Source organism: Epinephelus fuscoguttatus, linkage group LG14 (assembly GCF_011397635.1).
Source record: "Epinephelus fuscoguttatus linkage group LG14, E.fuscoguttatus.final_Chr_v1".
NCBI lineage: Eukaryota > Metazoa > Chordata > Actinopteri > Perciformes > Serranidae > Epinephelus > Epinephelus fuscoguttatus.
Genome location: NC_064765.1, coordinates 25,629,856 through 25,650,923, shown reverse-complemented (window position 1 = coordinate 25,650,923; position 21,068 = coordinate 25,629,856). Strand labels below are relative to the sequence as shown.

At 42.4% G+C, this 21,068-nt stretch overlaps 1 protein-coding gene across 4 annotated transcripts in view; it reads left to right on the top strand.

Annotated features, from left to right (window-relative positions):
• LOC125900793 (AT-rich interactive domain-containing protein 1B-like) overlaps window positions 1-21,068 on the top strand; it is a 192,208-nt gene that overhangs the window by 166,638 nt on the left and 4,502 nt on the right. For all 4 annotated transcript variants that reach the window (XM_049596018.1, XM_049596019.1, XM_049596017.1 and 1 more), the window contains 10 exons: window positions 1,068-1,207; window positions 3,121-3,224; window positions 6,283-6,477; window positions 7,199-7,414; window positions 9,050-9,272; window positions 16,815-16,956; window positions 17,880-18,049; window positions 19,421-19,553; window positions 19,799-19,918; window positions 20,069-20,144. In XM_049596018.1, coding sequence (XP_049451975.1) covers window positions 1,068-1,207; window positions 3,121-3,224; window positions 6,283-6,477; window positions 7,199-7,414; window positions 9,050-9,272; window positions 16,815-16,956; window positions 17,880-18,049; window positions 19,421-19,553; window positions 19,799-19,918; window positions 20,069-20,144 — 1,519 coding nt within the window. The remainder of the gene's footprint in view (window positions 1-1,067; window positions 1,208-3,120; window positions 3,225-6,282; window positions 6,478-7,198; window positions 7,415-9,049; window positions 9,273-16,814; window positions 16,957-17,879; window positions 18,050-19,420; window positions 19,554-19,798; window positions 19,919-20,068; window positions 20,145-21,068) is intronic.

The window sequence follows — 21,068 nt, the reverse complement described above, 5'->3', positions numbered from 1 at the left end:
TGATGTCTTCTTTCCTCCCTGCTTTCCTCCCATCCTTTCTTCCTGTACATTCACCCTCCCTACCATGGTACTTCCTCACTTGTCTGACCCTTTCCTCCGCCCCTCTTCCTGTCTTCCCCTCTAATTTAGTTTCATCCTGCATTCTCAGTCTACTCCCTGTCCTCTCTTATTTGCTCAATCTTTCAGGCCTCTCTTCACCTTCCATGTTTTTTTTTCTTTCCCCTACGTCTGTCTCCCCCTTTCTCCCAGTCTTCTTTTATATGGTCGTCCAGGAGATAATCTCGAGTCAGCAGGAGATAGAGCAAATTGTTCCAAACACGGTGTTCCCTTTCAGCCCCCATGTCACTGGCTTTGGCCTGCCTGGTGTGCAGTGATAGACGTTGCCTTCAATCACACACACACACACACACACACACTGTCTCTCTCTCTCTCTCTCTCTCTCTCTCTCTGTCTCTCTCTCTCTCACACACACACACACACACACACACACACACACACACGGATGGCTAGCATTCAGCAGGTTGCAGATAAGCCCCTCTGATGTCACTTGCAACACCATGTGATGAGCCGCCCGAGAGAGAGAAAGAGGGAAGGAAGGGAGGCTGAGGGAGGGAGATTGAGCGGGATTGACTTCTGCTGTCACCATGGCAACAAATAACATGATCCTCTCCAAAAGCACACCTTAATTAGTTAAATTATGACTTGTGGGAGAGAGAGGTGGGGGGGGTTGTAGAAGAGAAGAGCAAAGAGGGGATGGGAGAGTTTTCTGATGCTGCATGCTTATCTTCAATCTTTTGGAGGAGCTCTTTGTTTGATCAGGGATATGTTGTGTACTGTGCTTTCATTGCGACTTTCAGATATACATGCTGCTCAGTTTTTACTACAACAATAAAGGAGCATGGCAGCGACAGACTGCCAAATATCATTTTTGTACGATTTTGTGACTTCTGTTCTCCTGCAGCTTTCACTGTGACCCACTTATCTCCCCACAGCCTGTCATTACATTGCAAATCTAGACTGGATTCATCTCTACCAATTCTAGTAACATCTTTCTCCTCTCTCTGCAGTAGGCAGGGCAGCTATCAAGGCCCTGGCATCAGCCAGGCAAGCACCATGGCTACCACTGTCCCCTACAGCCAGCCAACGGGAAACAACAGCTCAGCCATGGGCAATGCACAAGGTCCAGCTTACAATATGCCGCCTTCAGGTATTTTGTCTCAGGATTTGAATACTTATATACACTGGAAAACACACATCTAACAAGTGAGATAATTGGTGTAAATTAGTGATGCGCCGTCAGGGCTTTATCTAAAACTCACACCAACCCGGCTCATGTTTAGAGCCAATCTGCCCCATGAGTGCATATTAAGTGATTCAGTGTGGACGGTGAGACGCTTGCTTGCTGTTAAGACACGCTGTTTGGCCTACATATTCTAAAGGGAAATATTTTTGGCTGATATTATGACCAGAGAAATTTACATGTGTCGAACAGATCTTCCTGGTCAAAAAACGAACAACAAAAACCCAGAGTGCAGCACTTTGGTGATAAAGCTGTGTGCTGTGTGTGTCTGAGAGAAAAAAAGAGGGGAGGAGAAGGTGGAAGGTGGACTATTGCCCAGTGGTTCTGTGAGATATGACCACCCAAAACCTGCAATATTTTCTAATCAGCTAACTTGAACTGCCTTACTCATAGGACCCGTGGGTTGTGGGTCGACCCAAGCATCACTAGTGTGAATTATCTCAATTTCCCCTTCATAGTCAAGTCCATTCATCCAGCCTTCAACAGCCCTCCATCAATGGTTTGTTACAGTATGACCCTGTGTCTGCTGACTTATCTTACATTGCAATTACAGAATACATTTTGATAGAATAGAGAAGAGCCTGTTGAATAAGAAATCAGCCCACTGGGTTCATGTTAAACGGTACACGAGTCACTCAAGATTAACCTATGTGTTTATGTTGAATGTATTGCAGAGGCATCTCAGGTTTGTTCCCATTCAGAGGCAGAGAGAGGGAGAAACAGAGCGAGGGGACTAAAAGGGGCAAAAGATAGTAAAACGTTAAGAAATCAAGAGAGTTACTCTGAGCTCTTACTTTTTTTCTGTAGAGCTGGCCCTCCAGTGAGCAAAGATTAATGCGGTGCATCCCTTTTTCTTTCAGCCCTCCACCCTGCTGCATTGTTGCTAAACGCACCTCGGAGAGTGCTGTGGCTCCCAAAATGAAAGGCACCTTTTATTCAAAACCGAATATCAGAATGCGTGACATTTGGAAAACTTCAAACGAATTAGAGCGCCAAGGTTCCTCAAAACTCATCTGGTTTGCCCCTGGGCACGGTAAAAAGCCATTAGTTTTCCCACCGTGCCGCGGCACACAGGGGAAAAATAAAGAGGGGAGCCTTGTATTCAAGGACCCCTTCTTTCTGTTAATAAGGACGGTGCAGCTGGCACTATGAAAAGTAGTCTTTAAGGATCTCAGCTCTTCTCCAATTGGAAACCTCATGAAGGTACACAAACGTCTTTGAAAACTGAAACAAGTCTTCTCGTCGAGCCAACATCTCTTGAACGCTAACCCTCACGTTCTGTCGCCACTTTGATTACGTGAGAACGTCCATGATTTTGCCCAAACTGAGGATGTGCAGCCAGCAGGGTTGAAAGAGCTCGCTGACTCACTTTTAGCGGAGTTTTATCTCATTCTCCATCTGCGTCTTCCTTCAGCAGTAGTCTTTTTATACGTCTCTTTCACAGTCTTACCTTTGAGATAAATGGCTGGACAGGCTTTAGAGAGACCTTGAGAACACAGAAAGAAAGAGCATAATATTCAAACCATTTTACATGTTCTGACTTTGTGACATTATACAAACCATTATCAAGAAGCTTTCAGCACACACAAAGAGGGCACCGCTCATTTTAGTGAGTTAAAGAATATTAATCGACTGTGATACAAAACCATGGCAAGTATACCTCTTCATTCCACTGTGGTGAAAGCATACCTATTTTATAAATAAATAAAGATATACAAACTTTAACTTTGCCCACAGATATCTTTCACAATCTCTGAGTTATTTTTGCTTGTGAAAGTTTCAGCACAAGTATTTTAAATGTTTCCTCATTCTTGATGAAGGAGCCATGGGAATGTCGGGAGATGGGATGATGAGCCCAGACGGGAAACCGAAAATGGATGCGAAAGATGACAGCAGCCCCGCCAATGAGCCTCACAAACCAAAGGTACCTCCTTGACCTTTCTTCCTTTCGCCATCTTTCTTTGCAATTCCCTCTCTCCCTCCTCTAGTTTTTTTTTGTTTTGTTTTGTTTTGCTTTGTTTTTTGATCTTGCTACCCTAATGAAGCAAACCAAATCTGATCAGCATATGCTGCCTCAGCACAGTGGGCTGCTTCTCTGTTGTTTTCTCGCCATATTTAATGATTTGTTTAACATTTACCATTCCTAATGTTTTCCTCGCTTTGTTTTTGCCCCCAGCACTCTCTTCTTGCTGATGTTTTGGCAGCCCAAGCTGCAAAAAAAAAAGAAAAAAAGAGAGACACACAGAAAGAAAGAGAGGGCTCGGCATCTGCAGTACACACATGCATGTACACACATCCAAACACAGCACATAAATACAGTGCATATACACGCACATGCATATATTTCTTCATTTATTTTATCATAACACAAAGACACGAAGCCACACACTGGCCTTTCCAGTAAGTCACACATACACACCATCCCTCTCTTGAACACTACTTCCTCAGTGCCTCACACATACACACACACACACACACACACACACACACACGTCCCAATACACAATGCTGACTTCTCATTTTGCCCTACAATTGCAGCTCGGCTTGGCTCAGCTCAGCAACAACAGAACTCTGCTCTTTGCTCTTTTCTACCCCCTCCCCTTGTTTTTGCTTAACAACCCCTCTCTCTTTCTCTCTCACACACACACACCAAACACACAGACGTGCACAAACACACTCACACGCCTCCATCACTTCCACTACATGTCTTTTCCCTCCAAATCCCTGTCTTTTCTTTTGCTGATTACGGTAGTAGGGCCTTTTGAATTATTTAAGGCAGTCAGAGCAGCCAGAAAGACCCCCAGTGCTCCCAAAAGAGATGATCTGTCTGCCGAGAGAGAGAGAGAGGGGAAGACTGAGAAAGAGGGAGAGATGGAGGGAGAAAGAGAGAGGGAGAAAGATAAGGTTTTGCTGACATGAGCATTCTGTACACAGACCAGAAGCACTTGTCAAGCTGTTGTTCCCTCTTTCGCAGTCTCTTTCGCACACATACACACGCGCACAAACTTATGTACACATGCACTGTAGGCCTAGACACAGACTCACACACACACACTGATGTGAGCTAACATGGAGTGATTTACACAAAGTGGAGCTTGCATCCAGTTTCTCTCTCTCTCTCTCTCTCTCTCTCTCTCTCTCTCTCTCTCACACACACACACACACACACACACACACACACAGACTAATACCTACTGATCTGCATTCTGTATCTCTGGCATGCAAACGCATGCATATATGCATGCAGTCAAAGACACAGTAGCACTAAGACATGCAAAATCTCTCACACAAACTATTTCCCTACTTCGGCTATGGGGCTGTTTCAGTGTTGGACAGTTACTAGGTATAAGCATGCAAGTACTGCACTTGAGTATAGTCTCAAAGTACTAATACTTTACTTGAGTAATTCCATTTTATGCTACTTTAAACTTCTACTCCACTACATTTCATTCACAAGGAAAATTGGATTCTTTACTTCACTGCTTGTATTTGAGATATAGTTACTTCTTCCTTTAGTGATTCTGATTCTTAATAGGGCTGCACAGTATGAGGAAAATAGGCGATGTGCTATCACGTTGTTGAAAATTGTTGTCTTTCCTGTATCCAAAATATTGCCAGATGGCTGACAGGACTTTTTTTATGGTCCTCTCTGGCATTTTGGGGTGTAAATCACAACTTTAATTATGATACTATATTAGATTGTTCTTTTGGACAATGATACAATATTGGCTGATACCACAAAGTCTGCCACAATATTTTAATTTGATTTAATTCAAGGGCCTGTGATTGATATGAGACGCTATCAGTAAAGATCTTTGTTATCTTTTTCATGGTCGCTTACCTTATCTGCCTGGTGCTAAGTTGCTTGCACTGTTAGAAGGTTTGCTTGGACAGAAATGGTGACAGATGTGCCATGGCAATTTCAAAATAGGCATATCTAAAAGTTGACGATATGTATTGATGCTTCCCATTTGCATTGATAATATTGGATTGTTGATCATTACATTGATATATCAATACAGACTGATGTATTGTTACACCCTTACTGGCATTCACACATTTGTCTCCACTCACCCTCTTACACTGTCCTCCTTCAACCATGCAGAGTAGTATGTCATTCGTATACGTGCAGATTCTTACCAATAAGACAAAAGCTAACGGCAAGGGCTCTATCTGATTGGCCAGAGAGTTAACAGAGTTAACAGCAGGGCGCACGTCAGACAAAATATCACCTACAGACATGTAATTTAATACTTTGTTACTATATTCAAAGTCCAATATCTCAGTGGTTTGGGATGTGTTTATCTCACAGGTAAACATCACAATGACAGTTTAAAAATGTTATATTGTGCAGCTGTAATTCTGAACACAAAATATGATCACCAAATTATTCATGATATGTTATTTAGCCACCCAGAGGTATAAAATGTCTTTAAAATCAGCTCTGCCTTCAGCAGCCACATCATTGCTGTGTGATGCACACATTAATGAATTAATAATTACTGTTTACTGCTTTAAGCATGTTGTAATGCTAATACTCATGTGATTTTACTCAAATAGAAATTTAAATGTAGGATTAATTTGTAACAGATCCCTACACTGTGACACTGCTACTTTCACTGAAGATCTAAGGACCTCTTCAGCCACTGACATATACAGCCAAAACAAAGAACTTATAGACCCACTTAGACACAAACAACAGTGGAGGTAGTATTCATTTACTTCATTAAAAGCAGCACTAAACCAATTTAAAGAAAATGCAGAATTACAAATACAATAAATATGTATCACGCACAGACATGCCTGTATGTCTGTGTGAACAAATGTTGACTCATTTTGAGTTGCACACTTGAGCTCTGATCTGTGTGGACAGTAGTAGGGCACACCATTGTGTTATACTGGTAGTGGAGAGGTGATTGATGCTTTTATACAAAGAAAATGAAAGTCCTCCTCCTCAATATCGCTCTCTTTGTCTTTACCAGCTACAGGATGGCTACAGCAACAATAACAGCAGCGGTAGCTCCCAGCAGTGTGTGTCCCAGCCAGCCACGCCAGGCGGTGCCCTGCCCGTGCCCTCCCCCCTCTCACCCAGCCCGGCCAGCCTGTCCTCCTACCACGGAGACGACAGCGACAGCATCAGCAGCCCTCCCTGGCCCCTCAAGACCCCCTCCAGTCCTGTAAGCACTGGAAGCTTAAACACCACTGGGTAGATGGATGTGTGCATTTACTGAATAAGTACAGGAATTAGTTGAACAAATAGACGCAGAGACCAAACCAAGCGACTTAACCATCAGTGAATTTCCCTTTATGGACAATAATGTCAGTACAAGCAGCTGCAGCTTTGATTGATTCATGTATGACTGAAGGATTATTGTGTAATTACATGATCAAAAGCTGGTTCTTAGACCACAGAAGTCTTTTTTGAACCTGGACTGAAGCCAGACATGGCTGTGTGAGATTAAACTTTGTCCACCAGTTTGAACTTGAGGGATATGAATGCGCTGCGAGTGAACTTTGAAGTAAACACAGGCTGCACACTGAACAAAATGCGCTAAAAGAAGTGTTTATTTTTGCTTGGTCGTTCAACCAAGGGCCTACTTCAGAATGTGTAAATATGGTATGAAACTTTAATGATCCTCGTGGGGAGAGTGGTAGTAGCAGAAAACAACATAAGGATACAACTAAGAAAAATAAACTGCAGAACAGACCATGCATCCACAAATTAGCATTTATGAGATGTATGAGAAGCTTTATCATTATGCTTACTTACATGCTCTACCACATATAGTGTACCATTTTTTAATATTATAAAAAAAATGTGTATTAGCACAAATGTAGCATATTAAAGGTCACACCATTAACCAAACTTTTCTCTTTTTTCTCTGCATTGCTCTCCAGAAACCCAACCCTAACTCCTCCTCCCTCAGCGGGGAGAGAATCACGCGACTTTTTGAGCTGGGTGTGGAGCCAGAGAGGCGGGGCTGGGTGGAGCGATACCTGACCTTCATGGAGGAGAGGGGCACGCCTGTTGCCCAGCTTCCCGCTGTGGGCAAGAAGCCACTGGACCTCTGGAAGCTCTACATAGCTGTTCGGGAGATAGGAGGCCTCGCCATGGTAACGTTTAGGAGAACACACTTGATGTTGTCATTTTGGCATCATGTCAGAGATACAGTAACAGACACAATCCCAAAAATATTCTGAGCAGAACATACACAATGCACTCATATCATTCTGCCCATGTGCATCGGCTATTTAATATTCTCCAGCAATGTGCACTGAAGCAGCACGGCATATGGTGAGCTTGTAAATGTTGAGAGACGTACTCAAGAGAAGGAAATAAATCTTGTGAATTTACATTCCTGAAAATATCACAATACCCAAGTTCTGAGAAAACTCCATGTGTGTTTTCATGTCATAAAAATGTAAAACATATAAAGCTTTACATACTATTGATAGCGGGATTCCCAGGAAACACAGAGATACCAGCAAATGGGAAATACCACATGGCCAAAAGTATGTGGACACGCAGACCTTACACATCTTATTCCAGAGCCATTGGCATCTTTATGCTGCTTTAACAGCCTCCGCTCCCTCTCCAGCCACAGTAGCATCAGTGAGGTCAGCTGCTGATGTTTTACAATAAGGCCTGGCTCACAGTCAGTGTTCCAGTGCGGTGGGGTTGAGGTCAGGGCTCTGTGCAGGCCAGTCACCAAAATATGGAAAATAATTTCTTATGGACCTTGCTTTAGGACCTAAGACACTGTTGTGTTCAAACAGGAAATGACCCTTTCCAGACTGCTGCCACCAGACTGGAGGCACAGTATTGTCTAAAATATAATTGTATGTTGTAGTGTTAAGATTTCCCCTAATTGGGACTGAGGACCTTGAAAAACTAGCCTGGCATCACCAGACCAAATCGCAAATGTGAGTTAGTCTGGAACCTCTTGGATCCTTTTCAAATTCCCAGGGACAGTAGGGTAGGGGTGTAGATCAAAACACCTCTTGACGCAGTTGGATAGACTATAGCGTGCTCAGATGAGCTGTGATGGCCTAATGTGTCTGTGAACAGGTGTCGCCGATTTTGCCATCAGAATTTGAATCCTCATTACTAAGCTAGGTTTATGCTCGCCATATTGTTACCGGCGTGAGGGTGTGGAGCCAAAAATAACGTTGTCACGTATTTTGCACGAAACGTGAAGGCTCCACAAGTCGTCACTCATTGTCTAAAACACGCCCCATATCAGATAAATGGTTGTGATTGGCCCGGTTCATCTGATGTCGGCTAGAAATCTGTCTGAACGAGAGGGAGGCCAGCTGCATCTGCCAGAGCAAATGAAACATGAGCTCGCAGATTCGTCTGGTTCCCAGGCTAATGAAAAACAGCCCCAGATTAAAAGTGTGTGGTCAGAGGTGTCCACATACTTTTGGCTATATAACGTGGGACTTTTTTTGCTGTTAGATTAAAAACAGTTATGTGAAAAGTATGTGCAATACTCAAAGAGTGACCCTACAACTCTGTGGTTCTAGTAAGTACAAAAACACGAAGTGCTCAGCCATGGAATTGATTATTTTGATTAAATTCAGCAGGCTGTGGTCTACCATACTCCAGGCAGAATGACAAGTGTGTGGCCGATGCTACTGGGATACATTACAATAGAGAGAGGACATGAGAACAATTGTGCACATCATCATCATCAGTGGTCCTCATTTATTAATGTCTCGTCCGTCCCCCAACCCTCAACCACTCAGGTAAACAAGAACAAGAAGTGGCGCGAGCTGTCCACCACCCTGAACGTGGGCACGTCCAGCAGCTCCGCCAGCTCGCTGAAGAAGCAGTACATCCAGTATCTGTTTGCCTATGAGTGTAAGATGGAGAGGGGAGAGGAGCCACCGGCAGACAGCAGCAGCAGCGGCAGCAGCATGGCTGGAGGGGACAGCAGGAAGCAGGTCAAGATCCAGCCACCCTCACCTGGTAAGGCCTGATAACAGACTCGTTTGCTGGGTTTTTCCAAGACTCCATTCTCCCATCTGTCGGCAGCCAAACAACAGGTGCTGCTGATCAGACTACAGGTGTCTGGAATCATCAGAGGAAGAGTGATTTGTAGTCATGACAATGTGGCGCTCAACATCACCACAATAAAGCTGAGTCAGAAATCTCGTAGTGAAGGTAGCTGCCATGCGAGCGTCTTGGAGGACTGGGAACTGCTAGGGATATTAGTTGCATCTGCAGATTTAACAGGTTGTGTAAATTTGTTTTCCAGTTAAGTTTTTGGTGACAGATAAAATTGCGAAAGTCAACGCTTTTGGCCTAAAAACAGCTGCATTTTATTTTGCAGCTATTTAGCTATGAGGTTCATTTAGCAAAGAAATAAAAGGTAATTTTGTTCATGTGAGCTTTGCTGTTAACTGCTGCTGTGCTTCATCAGAGGATTACAAAAAGTGAGGTGATTCATTACGAGCCAAAAACATATGTTAACCATGTCTATCCATCACAACAAAGACAGTTCATGGAGCCAGTGACAGTTAAAGGAGCCGTGTCTTGGATTTAGTGACATCTAGTGGCAAGGAGTTCAGATTGCAACCAGCTGAAACTTTTTTCATGTGCCAAGCTTGAACTCAGAGTCATGATCAGAAATCACAAGAGCGTTTATTGCCAAGTAGATTTTTTATATATATATATATATATATATATATATATATATATATATATATATATATATCAAGATCTATCGAGTTTTTTTTTTTTTATATCAAGAGGAATAAAAATGTAAATACACTGAATAAAGTAGTTTCACGTTACAAATCAGTGTTTCATTGACACTGTTCGGCATGTCGCAGATGGGCCTCTAGCCCAGCACCAGCTTATATGTGCTCACCTTTTTTCTCTGATAACTTAAGATCCAGATGTTTAAGAGGTTTCTACCGGCAGCTGAATTATCTACAGAGGTCTCTTCTTGTCCAAAACAAACAGATCCGGTGATTTAAACCAGTAAAAACACTGAATAAAACAGTTTCACACAGAAAATCAGTGTTTCTCGGATGCTGTTTGGCACAGAGGGACTGCTAACTACAGTGGTCGACGCAAAAAACAAACAAAAAAAAAAAAAAACATAAAAAGCGTATGTCCTTATTTAGAGCCAGTGTCTGGTTTGTCCGTTCTGGGCTTCTGTAGAAACATGGCGGTGCAGCATGGCCGAGGGTCCACCCACTATGTAGATATAAACAACTCATTCTGAGGTAACGAAAACACAACAAGTCTTATTTTCGGGTGATTATACACTAAAGAAAACACCCTTATTATATTATACATTATATTCACTCTTTATATTGTGTTCATTTCTGCCAATATATCCTCCTAATCCTACACACTGGACCTTTAAAGGGTCAGATTAACCAAATTACAGTATTTTTTCTCACTTGATATGAGATTTTGCATTAACAAATGACAAACCTTGCAAATTCCACTGGAGCTAGTAGAGAAAATGTTTGTTTGTAATTTGGTCTACCTGACCATTTACCAACTTACAGTACCATGTCCTGCCGCCATGTGCTACAATATTATTAAAAATAGCAAACAAGAATGCAGCATGAATAAACGAACACACGTTAATACCCGAGTGAGATGAGAGAACATTAGCGTAGTTTTGATGAGACTAGTCTTAGTTTAATGAAGGTGAGCTACGATACGAACACTGCTTGCACCCCAAACCTGGGACTCGCCTTTATTTGATTACAGCGCTTTAGAGGTTAAATAATATTGTTTTGGTGCAGCACCATAAACACAAAGGATGCTTTTTGTTTGTGTATGTTACCTGTTCGCACCAAGTGTCTCCGTGCACAATTATGACGTGAGGATCAGAGGAGGGGAGAGAAAGAGTCGAAGCAATATGGAGCGGTAAGGTCACGTCTCTAATTTGCAGCGGAGATGAGAAAAGTGACCCTGGCTTTTAAATAGAACATCAGAGCACTTCACCTGCCTGAGACACTGCAGATTGCTTTCCCTGGTGGGTGGAAAAGAGCATCTGCCTTCATTTGCATGCACACACACATACATACAATACACATGAGCCACACACATATAAACACATATGAATGAATTCATATTCCCTCTTCCTTATAACACTTTATAATCTACAGTCCAGCCCCCTCTCATCTACTCAAGGGGACTGAACCACGCCAATTTCACACACTCTCATTTTGCCCACATCAGCTGATGGGACCACGGTACACATAATCACAGATGGCTTCTATATAGTGAAATATGAAAAGGTCAATACTTGGGATGTTTGGACCGCCTTTGGATATGCAGCATTAAACTGTAAAGTGCTTATGCTGCAACACTTGATTGAAGTTAGATCTGCGGCATGATTTTTTTATATCACCTGCATATGTAAAAAAGAGTGCTCCTCATGAGAGTTGAAGCCCTGCAGCTAGAGCCTTAACACTGATGTAAGACAAGACCAACAAAGCTTTATCTACAAAGTATTCTACAAGTGCTATAGTGCATTTTAACCCCAACTATTTTGAAGTGCAATTAAGATTTTAATTACCAGAACATCTCCCCATCAAGGTGTGCTGCGGCTACAGATGACAGGCAGGTGCCTTTGTAAACGTCAGTGATGGAAGTGCAAGCAGCTTGTAAGACGGAAATCAGTGAAATTAGGATTTCTAGGTATTTCGACAATTTACCAGTCATCCTAGACATTGACTTTATTGTTGAAGTTTGGTGGGAATGCTACCCCAGGTCCAGTTTTTCTTCTAGTCTTCCTTATAAGTTGCTAGCACTGTGTTGTTCAACTCTGGATATTCAGACACCAACTCATCACCTTCATCTTGTCTTCTGTCTGCTTCCACAATGCCCACTTTCTTCTATTTGGTCGGGCAGAAGCCAGCCTGCTACCGCCAGAAGTTCAACAGTCATACTCCTGCTGTAGTCAATACCGCTTCCCCTCTTCTACCTTCGCCTCATTGAAATGACTGGAGTTGTGGCTATCATTCCTAACATCGTGCTCACCAAGTTAACTTCTGAGATCAGGGAACACCAGGAGTCTGACAATCAGACAATCTTTAATAAACCTCCAGGCTAGCTAAACTTATAAGAAAGAGAAAACTAAGGCAAATAATAAAATTATTAGGTAAAATGTCTGTTATATACGTCCATCAGACTGACCTGTGCAGTGAGGGATTATTGTGGTTGAACCAACAAATGATATCCGATCACTATATTGTTGCATTATGATTTTTCCACCTCAAAGATAGTGTAGTTGTAGAGGATTTTCCTTCAACTAAAAGTATTAACATATAATTTCATAAATATGAAAAAAATAAACATCAAAATTATGATAGATTGTCTGCTGTGCTGTTTTCAAATCTGACATAATTTATGGCGAGATATCTCAGGCAGAAACCCACGGTAAAGAGGTTTATATTCCTGTGAAGTAATAACCATTAAATTATTATATAAAATGTTCAGCCTTAATCTGGCTGCTGTTGACTTGTTTACAACCTGTATGATTGTCTGAAGGGTCCATCTGACCTCAGTGTAGCACTGTTGCCTTGTTCCCAGATATTAGCAAAGACTTTACAGTATCATCATAACCAATAGAAATGATAAAAAAAATAAGACCCAAGTAGTAATAAACCATTCCTTTAAGACTACTGTTAAATTAGTAAAAAAAAAAAAAAGTTAAAGAAATAAAAATAAGCTAATAGGGTGTGATGATTTTACTTTCAATCTTTATACACTTGCTTATCGTTTCTTGCAATGCATCATTTTCTTGAAGACTGTGATGTATCAGTGTCATTTAAATGATTACTTCACATTTACAATGCCAACAATATTAATAACAAATAGGATTTCAAGACTTCATACACAAAATTACTTGAAAGATAGATGTGTGTTGTTCTTTAGTTTGGGGTGTATTTGTCTTTTACACAAAAGTAAGTGCAGAGATTTTTTCACTTAAAACATGCTTATAGCACATGTGTTTTGAGGTATACCTTTTGTTTTGAATAACCAAAAAGACGCACCAAAAGCGTTTTGAATGTCAAACTGCTTTGACACCCCTGCTCCAACCTTGTTCCAATTTCAGGCATCAAATATGTACTCAGTAACCAAAGCTGTTTTCTGCAGTCACAGTGCCTGTTTGCAGAGAGCTAAAAGGAATAAAAATTTAAAAAAGGTTTTTTTTCCGCCATATGACAATATTTTATGAAAGAAATAAATTGTTAATAATGATAAACACTTAAATATTGATCAATTTTACCAAGACAGTGTTTTGATCAAGGTGGATCTTTGTTAAATCAGTACAATCAAGTGTATTCGTCAGGCACAGAGGTGTTACATTGTCACAATATAGGTTTACATTGAGTAGAAACTGAGCATACGCGATACCCTGCAAATAAACACTGACCTCAGTCTGTCAGTGAGGCAGAGAGGCAGACGTGCAGCGAGAGCGCACAACAGTAACATTACTGAATTAGAAACATATAGAAAATGAATGGGGGTATCTGTAATATACAGTTTGTTTGCCTAATAGCAACCTTTTATGAAAACACTGCTGGTTCTGTGGTGTTGGCATTTCAAATCTGATGCCTGCAGTGTGCCATCAACCTTACAGGAGCATCGACTGGCGTGCGTCAAATGAGGCACGTTATTAATCACTCTCTGTCCTTCGCCCCTTTACTTTTTTAAAAACTTTGGCTTAAGTTCTGAATAACCAGCAGGAAAAAATTCCCATCCGTTTCCGTTTGATGCTCCGTCTTAAACTACCATCCACGCTTTCCTGCTCCAAAGTGCAAACTGCCGTATTGACACCCTGCCAGCCTATATATAGACTGACAGCCCAATGATGTCACTGAGGGAGCTTGTCCAGCGGGCTGGTGGGGGTGTCAGGGTGGAGAGGGTGTGTGTGTGTGTGTAGCTGTAGTGGTGGTAGGGTGCGGGGAGTGATTAATGAGGACTGGAATGTAGAACGTAAACAAACTCGACCTCGCCGTCACCTTTCATTCACAAAACTGGCTCGGCTGACTGACTTTTTTTTCCTCCCCCCCTTAACCACTACCACCCCTCTGGATTATGTCACCCACTGACATACACACACACACACACACACACACACACAGCCTCTCGTGCGTGCGCACATCAAACGTCAGCCACATGCCTCTTGCGCACACACTTTTTTTCCTCCTCATCGCCTCCTCTGTCATTCTTTTCTCCCTCTAAATGTGGAGCAGAGGGCACTTGAGTTCACGCTCTCCTCCACCTCCCCTCCATCTTTGTAACCCCACTGCTTGGTATTATGTATCTGTCTGTCTGCCCGCCTGCTCTTGAGGAATGGTAAACCTCTTAACCCCGGCTAACCCCACCATTGTTTGCACTTCTCCACGTGTGAGTGCGCGCGTGCGTCCATGTTCATCTGAAGCAGGCATATCCCAGCAAGTGAAGAATCCCTAATGCTCACTGCCCCTTCCTTGCCCTCTCCCCTACCCCTGCTCATCATCATGGGATAACCATCTCTCCCTGTCTCTCTCTCTCTTTCTCTTTCTCTTTCTTTCCGTCTCCTATGATGTAGAGGCAGGAGGTATCATTGAATAATTCAGAATTTGCATGAATTTTTAAAGCTTAAGTCTTTCTTTTTTTTTTTTTTCTGTGGAAACGTGCGGAGCAGGGAAAGGCCACTGAGGCTGTTCCAGAGAAAGTCTTCTTGCGCTAAATGCTCATTAGGATACTTTCATATTCTCTCTTCCTCTGTCTTTGTCTCCTTTTAGCCGAAACAGTCCACGTTCTCCATTAAACCTGCTTCTGGGAATTTGTATCCCTTGGTTTTATCTGGTTGGGGTTCTTTGTGTGTTGGGCTCTTGTTGCTCTGCACTCCTATAATTTTCTAGTCATCTGAACTGAGAAAAATTCACAGAAATACGGTGTCATAACAAGAGAGCACACTAACCTAGATTTAACTCCAGTTGAAGCCTCTGTGTGAGGGAATGTATTTTTATTGGGAGGTCTTTCTCTGGCTCCTCACTCATGTTTAGGGGATGTTTGCGGACGTATTAGCTTACCCAAAACTCTAATGGCAGGTATGTACACTATAAAACTATGTTTTCTTCAAATGCCTTCAGCCTTCATAACCTTTTATTCCTTTCTGATACTGACTGATAACTAAACTAGCTTATCTGTTGATACCAAGTGCCTATCCAATGCCACTGCATTAAAAAAAGAGCTGTATACTACTGACCCTGACAAGATGTGAAAGGATTGTTAAAGTTGTATGATGTGGCTTTATAAGATTGCTGGTGCAAAAACTGGACACACTAGTGCCAACCCTGGAAGCTAAAGCCTTCGCAAACGATGCATGTTGCCTTTTTACTGGTGGGACTTTCCAGTGCTCCACAGCGCAACTTAGTGTGTAGGCTTCTGTTTTAGAGCGACAAGGAAGAACTGTCATTTTATCAGTGTGTGAAACTACTTTAAAAGTTTGGTGATTAATTGTACACAGTATTGTATCTGTGCATGACTCGCCAATACCGATCCAGCATTTTGGGCAGCATTAGAGGTATTTCCGATACTGGCATTGGTATCGTAACAACTCTATCCCAAATAAACAGCTGTGGTGCGACCGCCCAAGTGGGCAATTCTCTGTTACCCCTTTTCCACCAAATAATCTCTGGTTCTTGAACTGGTTCTGTTCATGATTCCTGGAAACTTGCTGCTATCTAGTGAACCAGCCCGCGTTTCCTCCGTTTATGAGTAGAACCATTGTATTCAAGTGTGTGTCGTCTACGGAGGGCGTTGCACGATGCACAACGGTGGTAATCAATAGAATCAAGACCACAGATTACATCGGTTACCTGCAAGCTTTTGTTCTGTTAGTACAGATATTTGTTTTTACCCAACAAACAAGCATGGACCAACTATTAATGAGACCACTGCACGCTCTATGATGATTTTTGCTCCTCTCTTTCCAACCTGCAGAATATGACACGCCCACTGATGTCATCACGATTCACATTTATGGTCAAGAAAAACCTGCTATCTTTAGGCCCCAGCTAAGAATCAACTTTTTGGGTTCTGAAGCAATTTTTTTATGTCAAAATGCTCTAAATAGTTCAAAATAAGGTTCAGGAATCGGAAAAGGGCTGTCTGAAGAATCCTTCTCTTCCCTTCGTCGTCTCCTCCTACCTCATTCCCTTCTCCTCCCTTTCGGCTGGCCCTTTTAAGCAGTCCCTCTGTACTCATCTTCTCTGCCCTCGTACAGGCTGTTTGCTCGAGCTCAGCTCTCATGTAGGGTAACACTGTTAGTGCTTTGGCCCTAAGTCCAAAGTTATCTCTCTAATACAGCAGTTTGCTGCAGCGAAAAGCCCCACTATGGCCGCACTAGCTCAAACCACCTTCAAGATCATATCTGAGGACGCGGGGGGAGCCCTGCGGTCAGAATGTGTTTCAGTTTTTCACTGTGAATTTCGTAAGTCGTCTAGCTGGAATGATAATAAAAAGGATACTTGTGTCTTCCAGCTAATTCGGGCGGCTCCCTCCAAGGCCCACAGACGCCCCAGTCCTCTGGCAGCAGCTCTACGGCCGAGGCAGCAGGAGATCTGAAACCCCCCACACCTGCCACCACCCCTCTGGGACAGGTCACACCGTTGCCCCCCAACAGGTAACACACAGACATAGTGCAACACTAACACTACTGCTGCAGTACTGCTACAACTGATGCAGCTGCCTTTAATACTGCTTATATTAATACTGTTGCTGCCTCCACCACTCCCGCCACTGCAGTATTAGTCCTTTATTTTATATCATCACTTTAATTGATTTTGTAAAACAACTTGCAGTGCAACTGTCAGCACAAATAGCTCCTTGTTTCTGAACAAGGATCATCTGTTGAAGCAGAATATAACAAAAAGGCAAAGATCTGTATGTGCACTGTTCAGACACACTCCCATCATCCATAGCGACATTTTTTAAGCGATCGAGCTGAAATCGAGAGCGAAATCCATATTATGTGTTGTTGCTCTTTACGTTTTCCGCTTTTACTTTTTTGTAAAATGTCCTTCATCTCTGCCGATTCCTTGTTGTATGATTATAAAGGATGAGAGCCTTTTTGAGGCAGATCTTATTTGCAGCCTGAGTGTAGACGCAGTTCTTTTCTTGCTTTGTTTGTGATATTATGTGTTCAAAGTTATATTCCTGTTGAACAAGTGCTTTTTTTGTTACCATTGCAGTTGTATATTTGGTGTCTTTATGCCCTTAAGTAATTTTGAAAGCACTACTGACGATCAACTCTTACTACAGTTACTATTGTAGGAGCACATCTGCTACCACCTTTGCTTTCACTACTAGTAAGACTATTATGCCTTATAGGACATATCTGAAGTATGTCACAAAAAAAATGAAACATCCGTCATTTAAACAAATAAAAATGACAACATGATTATGTTTTTTCAGAAATAAAAGCACAGACCTCCTTCACAGCACACATCGTATCCATATTTTCAGTGTCTCCGCCTCTCTCACAAAGCTTCCACCTTCTCCCCTCTCTCTCCTCCCTGTCTCTTCATCCCTCTTCGCCTTGTCCAGGAGCAGTGTGAGCGTGCAGGACCCCTTCTCGGAGGTGAGCGACCCGGCCTTCCAGAAGCGTGCTACCTCCCTCCCCCCCTCGGCTCCTTACCAGCAGGGCCTCAGCATGCCTGACATGATGATGAGGATGCAGTACGACGCCAAGGACCCCTTCGCCGGGATGAGGAAGAGTGAGTGAGGCACACGCTGTGACACCCTTTCACCCAAACACCGAGCCCTAGGCCGTAGACTATATAATAAAGATGGATGACACAACAGCTCTCAAGAAGTGAAGCCAAAACATCTAGATCACCCCCTGGTGGTTGGCTGCAGTATAGGCCATAAACTAGTGGGAGGGACGAACCAAAAACTCAAAGTACGTGTCAAATAAATTTTTCCCAAAGATGTTTTTTTTTATTTTAGGTAGTTCTGATTTATGTTCAGGTTCTTGTTTTTCTGATAATTTTGGTATTAATCAATTATGTGATGCAAAAAAAGGATGTGCGACATCATGATTGACAGCTGTGTGTCCCAATCGGTGATCGGTGTGCTCATGATTGATGGTGCTGCCCGCATCTGGGTCAGACAGGTGTACGGGCAGGAAGTGGTTACAGCAGAGATCGCTACTGCAAATACTCTGGCTCCAAATGACGTGACCTACACAGGATGGCAGTGCCTGTAACCAGGATATTTTGGCTTCATTTTGTACGGTGCGACAAAGAGACATGTTGTCCATCTTCCCCAGTTTCACAGAAAATTTTGGGACATATGTGAATAAACTGTTTTTCTGCTAGAAAACCATTTGAATCTTTTTTTATGTGATATAATCTTTAAATGAAGATATTTAAAATTAAAACTTCATCTTAAAACTTCTATAAACTTACATGGCACTTTGTCAAAATGACTCATGTATCCCAAGGCCATTGTTCTTTCGTCTTTCTCGCTGGTCTAATTCATTGTCTTGTCAGGACAGATGTGTGTGTGTGTTTTACGATTAGAACTATGAAAGGAGATGAGAACTGTTTGTTACGCCACACATCCCTTTATCGAGTAAACGCACCAGCTCGTCTGATGTTCTTGTAGCTTAGCCTTCGTCTCATCCTAACTTTGTTCGTCCTTTTCATCCTCCTCGTTCTCAACCTTTCATCCTTTCTGTCCTGCTGAGAAGCACCTGTTTTGACCAACTCATGCAGTTTAGTTTTCAGAACAAACAGTAGTTTTAGAAAGGATGGCGGCTCCTCTGAAGGCTGGAGAGAATGGAGTCTGAATGAATAATATGGTGGATGTTAGCTGCATAACAACAGTTGCAGCCTCAGAACAATAGGTTTAATCATGGAGAGTGGTGAATATTCATAGAGAAATGCTGCCACCTGGTGGTCAGCAGAAAATGAGGTTTGTGCATATGAAAGCAGATTTAAGCCTCTGCTGCATGTTTGCAGGGCAATTATAGTTGCTTGTTTAACGTATTTTTCTTTTCCATTTTGTTTAAGTTGCCTCAACTCAGTCACTATTATATAAGATAATATGACATGCATTTACCTCATTTGTTTCCTCCTCAATAGTGGCAGGAGCTGACCCCTACATGCCAAGCCAGATGCCCGGTGGGGGCATGCAGGACATGTATGGTCGAGCCCCGTCAGCCTTGAGCATGAGCCAGCGGTCGCAGTACCCATACGGGCCAGGCTATGACAGGAGGTAGGTACACAAGTTGCCAGCACAGAGTGGTGAACCTGTAGCATCTCATTATTTCTTTGGAATTTCCTTAACATGAGCCTTAACGCTTACTGTAGTATTGATTGTATGTAGCTGCCTGTTATGGGCAGCACAGATCATATTCTCCGGCAGTGTATTCGATAGTTCAATACATATGTTTGCTATTGAATTTATGCCAATGATGTGTTGTCAGAAGCATGACGACATTCTTATTGTTTGATCCTCAGACCGGACCATGTCATGGGGATGGAGGGGAACATGGGTCCCCCTGGGAGCCAGAACAACATGGGACCTTCTAACAGTGAGGGCAGCATGTACTCTCCCAGTAGATACCCTTCACAGCAGAGGTCAGCACCTGTGTGTGTAGTAGAGTGTCACAGATTACACTTCTGCAAAGTCAAAGCAATAGCAAAATTTCACATAAATTTGCAAATCATTTTACCGGCGAGTGACGTATTCCTCCTCCTCCTCCTCCTCCCCCCTCTGCTCTGTTTCAGACACGATGGCTACAGTCAGCAGTATCCCAGCATGCCATATGGGATGCATCCATCTGGGATGTACCCACAGCAACAGGTGAGAGTGAGAGAGAGCTCATTTGTAAGATGTAAACAGTGGTTATACACCGTTCACTGTGACTTCATGTCTTAAAGGAACACAGTATAGGACAGCTTAGCAAAACATTATTAAGTTAAACCAAATTTAAGCAGGAAATGTCCGAAGATTGTGACAGTTGAATCTGCAGATAAGCAACTGTATGAATAAATTAGCACGTAAAATACTGAGAAATGCATTCCAGTAAACATTTCAGCCCAATTTAGTGAAAGGGAGCAACACTTTCTTTTTGTTTTATCACATTGTTTCATCACCCCTGTTTGGCATTATATGATGACAGAAATACTTAACATGTACATTATTTCCATGACGTAATCTTGAATTTGCTTAGTTTATAGGGAAACGTTGGTATTTTTCAACCTGGACCCTTTTTTCCATGTTTTGGTGTCTAAGGGACTAATGAAGACAGTATGTTTTTTTAACTGGTACAGTATTGACAAACCAGTGGTGTAACAGGCTGCAATGTTATCCCAACAGGCAATTGTGCACCGTGAATTTACCTCTATTAAAATTGCTTGTTTTTGCCACTGACAGGCTCAGATTGTTAGTCTAACAATATTACGGAAAGACCCAACAGAGAAATGAAACGTTTTTCCTTATGCTTATCTGGTCTGTTTGTTATTGTGTCGCTCACGGAGAAGTCTCGTTCTGAAGTGTCGCAGACGTTTCCACATTGTCAAAATCAGCTAAAAACCCAGCACAAAGGTACACTTTCTGTACTCCAACACAACAAACTCTTCCCAGCATTCCTCTCTCTGACTCTTAACAACATTGTTTTTCCTGCAACAAGTCACCTCTCGCAAGGTTTCAGAACAAAACTTCTCCTTAAGCAAGATTCGGCCACAAAAACATACAGGCCAGTGAAAGGTATAGAAAAATGTTCTA